An 8,844-nucleotide genomic window follows, 5' to 3' on the forward strand; every position below is an offset into this window, starting at 1 on the left:
TCTCCTCCTCCCCCTTGCCTATTTCCCCCCTCGGTTCGTCACTGAAGTGGCCTGCAGTGGGCGCTTGATGGAGAGAAGTGTTGCCAATGATGTGGACAATAAATGAATTCCCATTCCGTGTCTGGACTGGCGCACTGTGTCTGAACGTCTCCCTAGTTCATATCCTAGAACAGGTACTACACGAATGAAAAAAGGCAACTTTATCAAGTTTATTAGTTAATGTAAAAGTTTAAATTCAAATAAAAGTTTGTCATTTAGCATATGCAGTGCTTGGGGAAATACTCAGTCTATTCCTGTCGCAGCACCAGTCAGTGACCAGTAAATTGGCCTCTACTTTCTCTCAGCGAAGAGAAGGAATGTGGCCCAGTCAAATGTGCTTTTGTCATTGGGATGTGTTGAAATAGAGCCCTAACAGCACAGCAGGATGACCCCCAGAGCGCTTGACGGGGTCAGAGGTTTAGCTCTTGGCCATTTGACCGCTTTACTTTTCAACTTGGTTGTCATACCGCTTCCTCATACCCTTCCTTCATAATCACTTCTTTTTATAAATGAATTCTTCATTTTGTAAGATTATTTCAGTCACTCCTACACTGTCTTGTATTCCTCATTCACTTTTTACATTTTTTTTTTTTTACGTCTTACAGTCCATTCATCTTTCCATTAATTTTGCGTCCCCTCTCTTCATCATTCCCTCCCTCCCTGCTGATGGAGGACTGTAGGAGGGTGGGGGGTGGCACTGTGATCGGCACACCGTCACACTCCAACGTGTTTACAGATGTTTACGCCGGGGAACATCTGGATTCCGCCACAAGTCAGCAAAGGTCAATGACTGCACTAACAGTCCAACGCACCTTATATGGGCAGGGGCAGCTGCAGGCCAATCAGGAGCTGTCTCTACGCGGGAGAGGGTTCCCGCCCCGTCTGTCTGTCTCGTATCTGTCTCCATATTACCTCTCTTTCGCTCTCTCCCTGTCCATCTCTCTCTTTTATGTCTATCTGTTGGTATGTCCTGTTATTGGATTCATACTCTCTCTCCCCCATGTCTGCTTTTGGTATGTGATTTTATTAGACTCATACTCTCTCTCTCTCCCTCCTTCACTCTCTGTTTCTCCACCTATCTTTCTCTGCCTGTCTGTTTCTTTCAGATGTGTTTAGGTAGACCCCTTTATTGGAGTCATGTCCCCCAAGTGTGTGGTTTCTGCTAGGCCTTTTTATTATATTCATGCCCATTAGATTCATATACTCTCTCTCTCTCTCATCTCTTTATATTCCCTCTCTTCCTGTTCGCATCTGTATTTTTTCACATTTTTCTCTTGGCCTCCGCTTGTCTTATTCCTGTGCAACAGATGTTCATCCTTTGTCAAATCAGACTCACAAATACTTTGAATTCTTCCTCAAAGTTATTTGTTTGTAGTCATTCAGACTAAGCACTGGTAGATTGCATTATGTTAGTCCCCAGAACAGTTTCTTCACTGAGGGAGCTTGAAGGAAGCTTCCGGTGCCCTTGGAGCTGTTTTTGTACATCCAGAACCAAAAACAGCAGATACCAGTGAAGAAAACACTTACCAAGTCATAATAGAAACCACCACCACTACCACAACGAACACACAAATATGCAAACTAAACAAGAAACAAAAAACACTATGTGAAGGGTCTGCTAAAACCTTTATTACGTCATTCAGCACAGATAATTAACACATGAACATTCTCTTCTTCAAAGTGGAAAAAAGGGAAAAAGAGACAGAAAACTACAGAGAGGTGAAGAGGACAAGGACGAACTATAGTAAAGGTCATGAGCCCCCATCTAACAGGAAAAGATCATGAAGAAGAAGTCTTGACTAATGACTGTAAAATAACGGACAGCATATGCCCAGTCAGAAATGAGGCCATTGGAAGGACTTTGAAAATGGCGGTGGTTAAACGAAATATGGTTCATCCTGGGGGGACCTAGCAGATTTTATTTGATTCTACACATGCTCTGGCCCCAAAAAGCCCTTACTCGAATTTTCCCAATATGGCCGACCAATTTTGGCTGCATTTCTTCAGAACGTATGGACATGACACCATGCTGTCCATCTTACAGTCATCAGGCCTGACCCTGAGAGACAAGACCACAACGTTCAGTCTCTCCACTCCTTTACTCTCTCTCTCTCTCTCTCTCTCTCTCTTTCTCCCACTCATTCATAGGCATACAGTACAGACACACACATTGTATGTACACATACTTTTTGCACACACTCAGACAACAAAGACACAGACGCACAAATACTGTACAACAGACGGACTACCTTGAACAGGCATGCTAACCAGAGCAGACACTAAACTGAACCAGCTTCTTGAAGTTGAAGTCCCTGTTGGAGAACCAAAGTGGATCCGAGAACCATTTCTCCTTTCTTGCCTCTACACGAGAGCCAACATTATGGGGTTCCATTGACCTCACTCCACTCGAGTGTCGGTACACAGAGTCGGAACATGTAACATATGCAGAAAGGGGACCTAACGAAACCTGAACCCCAGTCAAATGTTTTCATACAGACTTACAGTAGATGGATGTATCTTCTGTGAACAGTGGTGTATGTTGCTTTGAGCTAAAGATCATTTTTCCTTTTTTAACAGTGAATGTTAAATGTTATGTTAATGTTCTCGGTCCAAGTCCTGTTTGTCTTCCCTTTTGTTTTTTTCTCTTTCTTTATTTCCCCCTTCACATCTCTTCTCTTCTCTTCTCTTCTCTTCTTTACTCTTCTCTCCTCTCAGATCATTTTCAGTTTGTGTCTTTAATTGTTCAAAACCATGAGCTCCAATTACCTGCTTCACCACAGCAGACCCAAATACAAGCAGGTAATCCTCTTTGACCCACTTCTCCAACCTTTTCAACTTTCCTATTTAATTCAATAATTCCATTCCTACCTCTAGTATATACATATGTCCTCTAATGCTTTTATTAGAACAAAGTGGTAATCAAACAAACCAACATAATACAATCAAATGTTACTTTAATAATTAGTGTTGCAAAAGCACTTTTTTTTTAAAACTGCCTTGACGATACATTGGTTCATTATGAACTTTCCTACAAACATAAAATGCGAGAACAAGAAATAGTAAAAGAACGAATAGATTATGGCACGAAACCCTCTCCAGCAAAGTTTAAAAAACACAAAATATACCGTTACACATTATGCAGGGTTTCTATACGCAATGCAGAAACCATCGAATGCTATCATGCACCAGTTAAGGCCACCTACTGCAAATTTAATCTTTTTTTCCTTTAAATAAAAAAACATTTCTGTTGAAATCATTACATATTTTTTTTTTTAATAAGTTACATATCATTACCGCACTGAGTTGGCCAGTGCATCTATGACTACTACATCAGCAAGGACCGCTAGCACTGCCTGCAAAGTCTACACTTAACGGAGCGGATGGAGATTGAAGGGCAAGGTAAAGACCACCCCCACCCCCACCCCTACATATTCCCACCCCCTCTACAGAAAAATGACAAGACTGCGCAGGTGAACGACTACTCACATTCAGCTATACAGCAGAAGTCTGCGTGTGCACTAGTCAGTCCCGCAAACATCACAAAGCATCGTGGGGAGGAGAATGGGAGGAGTGAAATGCTGTCATATCCACCTCAAAGAGGGGTCTATTCTAGATCTTTCTGTTTGTGTGTCATGTCGTTGTTTTCTCTTGCTTTTGAAGAACACTTATAATGTTTATGATAACGCCCTTTTAAAAAATGAATACTGGATGGTTGGCATTGACTGATCGTAAAGGCTGGGCTTATATGTATATGTGCTGTGTTTATATGTCTAATTGTGTGTTAGTCTGTGTATGTGTTTGCGAGTGTGTGTGTGTGTGTGTGTGTGTGTGTGTGTGTGCTTTACAAATCTTTAGTTTTGATAAGTGTGACCAGAGGCTTGTCATCGGGACTGTAATCTTCATAGGCGATGGGAGTTGCGTCATACATTGCAGGCCGAGATTTCTTCCCAAATCTGAGAAAGACCAACAAAAGTCCATCAGTATTTATGAATGGAATATGTATTAATTAACTCAATAATCCTTTCTAAAGACACCATTGTATTTAAAAAAAATCTATTATATAAAAAATGATCTGGTCCACTGTTATATTAAACTTAAGTAAAAACCCATCCTTAACATCCTTCTTGTCTTTCCATTATCTGTCTCTCTTTTTCTGCAACTCCTTTTCCCCATCTTCTCTCTGCCCCTTTTCTCTCTCCCTCTCTTCCCCTCTTCCCTATCCCTCTCTCCCCCCTCTCTCTCTCTCCCCATCGTCCCCCCCTTCCCTCTTCCCCTCTCCCTCTCTCCCCATCTTCTCTCTTCCCCTCTTCCCTCTCCCTCTCTCCCCTCTCTCCTCCCTCTCCCTCTCTCCTCCTCTTCCCTCTCCCTCTCTCCCCCCTCTCCCTCTTCCTCTTCTCTCTCCCCCCTCTCCTCCCTCTCCCTCTTCTCTCTTCCCCTCTTCCCTCTCCCTCTCTCCCCCCGCCCTCCCCCTCCTCTTGCCCCCGTCTCTCTGACCTGGCGTGGCGTATGTTGGCGATGGCGTTGCTGAAGTCGCTGTCGATGCTGCGGCAGTTGTAGAACTCCTGGTAGGCGTGGCGCGAGGAGCCCTGGTACTCGATGCGGCTGATGCGGCAGATGCCCACGATGAGGATGATGAGCATGAGGACGAAGGCCACGCACAGCGCCCCGATGATGATGTACAGGGAGTGACGGGGCATGTTGGTCAGGGTCTCGTCAGGGTGGGCAGGCTTCCACTGCAGGTCTATGGAGGGAGAGAGAGAAAGAGAGAGAGAGATGGTGGGGTTTATATCATCAATGCCTGGTGCTGTGTCTTCATACTTACTGAGATGTTTGTGTAGTTAGCAGTAAAGGGACATATAAAGTGCGTGATAGAGAAATTTAATACATTGTTATTCTATTTTTAATCTGAATGCTTACATGTACTGAATTAAGGAACCAACTCTTGCGATATGAATAATTGACACTTTGCTGAAGTGATACATCTTGTTTTTGCTGTCAGACACCTACTGATCAGACAAGGGTCAGACAAGGGTCAACGTCTTGTCTCAGAGTAATGTCCCGTGCCTGCTTATGAAACATGTTTTGAGGAACTATATGAACTAGACACACTGGCTGCGTCCAGCTCATCTTTGGAGTTTGTTCATGATATTTATTTGTGACACTCTTTTGCAAAAGATAAAGCACTGATTGAAATTCTGATTGCTGGTCTCTGTCTCATTAATATTACCGTCTTTATATTAATTTATCTAACAGTGCGTTACTAACATTAAGCTTATATTCTGTTCCCTTCTAAGATATGTTCTCTCTCTCTCTCTCTCTCTCTCCCTCTCTCTCTCTCTCACACACACACACACACACACACACACACACATACAGACACACACTCTCACACACACATGGACACAGACAATGGCACTGACACACACACAGACCTAGACACAGAATCTGTATTAGTAGATGTGTGCAGGTGTGTGTGTGCGTGCGTGGGTACTTACGGATCTCGCAGTTGCCACCCACCCAGCCGGGAGGGCAGTGGCAGGCGTAGCCATTTGATTGGTTGATGCAGGTGCCGCCATGGTGACAGGGATTGCTCTCACATTCGTTGATGTCAATTTCACAGTGTTGCCCTGAGAAGGGAGGAGAAGAGGTGAGGAGACACATACACACACACACACACACACACACACACACACACACACACACACACACACACACACAAACACACACACAGACACACACGTACACAAACAGACACACACACGTACATACACACGTACACGCAGACACACACAGGTAAATACACACACGCACACGCACACACATGCACACACACTCATACAGACACACACACACGTACATACACACACACACGCACAAGCACACGCACACGCACATGTACATACACACATACATACACACACACACACACGTACACGTACACGCACTTGCACACACACACACACACAGACACACACATACGTACACGCACACGCACACACACACACACACACACACACACACACGTACACGTACACGTACACGTACACGTACACGTACACGTACACACAGACACAGTCACACACACGTACATACACACGCGCACACACACACACACACACACACACACACACACACTGGAGCTTACCTAAGTAGCCAGGGGGGCACACACAGGAGCCGTTGAGCCCCGCACTCTCACAGTGGCCTCCATTTTGGCAGTGCACCTTCAGACAGGGGTCCTTATAGATCTCACAGTGCCTTCCTGCAAAACATATACGCATGCAGACGTGTACACACACACACACACCAACGCACATTATATACTACACATACTCACAAAGTACTGCACTTACACTTACAGTACAACAGTGCAATAAGTAGTGAAAACCAGGTTATGCAACCAGGTAACCACCATCACTCAATCCAATTTACCAAACAAAGTTCCAATTCAAAAATCTGCAGGGTTCTTCTCCCGGTGCCGTATATGTACATATATCATGGCTCTACTGTATGAAATATGAATATATACCATCATCTAGAATGGCATTTTACCACTTGCATAAATGCCTATTTAAAAGCGTAAATAATAGCTGGCACAAACCATAGATGCATTTGATGCATATTCGATTAACATTGAGTATGCACAGGAGAAAATGCATTCATTCACACGATGGCTATAACACTGTGGCGTACCGTCGTACTGCGGGGTGCACACACACTCGTAGGCATTGATGAGGTCCCTACAGGTGGCATAGTTCTGGCATGGAGCTGACAAGCACTCATTATACTCCTCTTCACAGTACAGTCCATGATAACCTGACAGAGAAAGAAAGAGGGGAAGAAAGAAAGAAAGAGAGAAAGAGAGAAAGAAAAACAGAGAGCGAGAGTAAATAAGGTTACAAACATGGTTCTCTCTATACCTCCATGGTGCTGAGCACTATGGTGTAATGACAGTGAGCTGCCAGTAGGGTGGAGTGTTGTTTTAAGATGTGTTCAGAAGAGCAGAGCTGCTGTCTTCTCATGCGGTTTTATTCCGTCACGGAGAGCAGAACTCTCTCAGGATCCAAGGTCAGGCGACAAGCAGAACCACTGAGGGGAACACAGAACATTCAGTTCCTCTATCAGAGACCATTAAGTCGAAGGAGGAACTTTACTGAAGTGGCACAGACTGTTCTCCCCCTAGGGTGTTTATGTGTGTGAGACAGAGAGTTTGTGTGTGTGTGTGTGTGTGTGTATATGTGTGTGAGAGAGAGAGAGAGAGAGAGAGAGAAAGAGAGAGTGGACTTAGAGGAAAGGATAAAGACTGAAAGTTATAGAGAAGAGTGTGACTTTGTGACTTTGTGTGTGTGTGTGTGTGTGTGAGTGCATATGTCCGTGTATATGAGAAATAGAAAGACACTGCATGAAAGTGGACCTGAGGCTGTAGAGGTGTGCTCTGAATACCCTTCAGATAGAGCACACAGCCCAGCCCAGCCCAACCCACTGACAGAGCCTGAACACGGCATCAGGTCTACTCACTGTGACAGCCTGTCATACAGCATTCTAGCAGCCAGCTCAACGTGTCCTCTGTGACTCACTCTCATTCTCCGTCAGTCTCGTACACTATGTGTGGAGGTTAAAGTCAATGGGAGCTTTTTAAGGGAGCTGACCTCTGTGTCTATGGAAGAGAGGGTTCTGTATCCTCTGCCTTCATAAGAGGGTGTCTGTTGAAATGTGATGTGATGTAGCAGGTTTGGGTTGGAGTCTGTGTTGATTGACTGTGTGTTGTGGGATAGCTAGAAATGTGACTTCATTGTCAGATAAAACACAGAGAAATGTCTGCTGCTTTTAGAGCAAAGCACACACACACACACACACACACACACACACACACACACACACACACACAAATAAACTGCTCAATATGTCGCCATTCTTATCACAGGCACACACACACACACACATAAAAGTCAACAGACCACATGCAGAGAGGAATATTCATGAAGAAGGTCATGCATAAACAACACCCTGAAACACCTCCGCACACACACAGACACACACACACACACACACACACACACATACAGTCAAATACACACACACACACACAGACACACACACACATACAGCCACACACACAGTCAAATGCGCACACACACAGACACACACACAGACACACACACATACAGCCACAAATAGCATCAAATGCGCGCACACACAGACACACACACACACACAAACACACACACACACACACACACAAACACACACACAGTTAGTCTCACACACACACTGTAATGACTGCTGCATTGTCATTTGCCGTTCTCTTCTGGCGGCACAGCTGGCGCAGTCACGGCCTGTAGACAAAGACGGCCGGTGACGCGACACGAAACAGACCTATCACTATGGCAACCAGACAGCAGAGGATGAGGAGGGGGGGGGTGGTGATGAACGACAGCACATAGGACACAGAAAGAGAGAGAGAGAGAGAGAGGTGAGGAAAGGAGGACAAAGGAGGAGGAGAAGGGAGGAGAGAGAAAAAACAAGGAGATCAATCGAAAAGAAAGAAGGACAAAGATTCAGATGGATTTAGATAAACGCTGCAACAGTGTGTGTGTGTGTGTGTGTGTGTGTGTGTGTGTGTGTGTGTGTGCAACAGTGTGTGTTTCTGTCTGCTTGTGTGTGTCTGTGTGCATTCAAGTCTGGAGTTCACCTCTACATCCATCCTCAAGGTTGTCAGTGAATGTCCTAATTTCATTTTCTATTATATTTGCCGAAATCTCAAATGATAGGAAGGGTATGCAGAGATTCTGTACAGTGGTTCTCATG

General features: G+C 44.6%; 1 protein-coding gene across 2 annotated transcripts in view; it reads right to left on the reverse strand.

Annotated features, from left to right (window-relative positions):
- Nucleotides 1-2,976: 2,976 nt before the first annotated feature.
- The window catches only part of dner (delta/notch-like EGF repeat containing), a 48,076-nt gene continuing 42,208 nt past the window's right edge, over nt 2,977-8,844 (reverse strand). For both annotated transcript variants that reach the window (XM_031573790.2, XM_031573791.2), the window contains 5 exons: nt 6,730-6,852; nt 6,185-6,298; nt 5,535-5,666; nt 4,534-4,780; nt 2,977-3,992 (listed from right to left, as the gene is read on the reverse strand). In XM_031573790.2, coding sequence (XP_031429650.1) covers nt 3,881-3,992; nt 4,534-4,780; nt 5,535-5,666; nt 6,185-6,298; nt 6,730-6,852 — 728 coding nt within the window. In that variant the 3' untranslated portion in view covers nt 2,977-3,880. The remainder of the gene's footprint in view (nt 3,993-4,533; nt 4,781-5,534; nt 5,667-6,184; nt 6,299-6,729; nt 6,853-8,844) is intronic.

This window comes from Clupea harengus, chromosome 9 (genome assembly GCF_900700415.2).
Source record: "Clupea harengus chromosome 9, Ch_v2.0.2, whole genome shotgun sequence".
Taxonomy (NCBI): Eukaryota; Metazoa; Chordata; class Actinopteri; order Clupeiformes; family Clupeidae; genus Clupea; species Clupea harengus.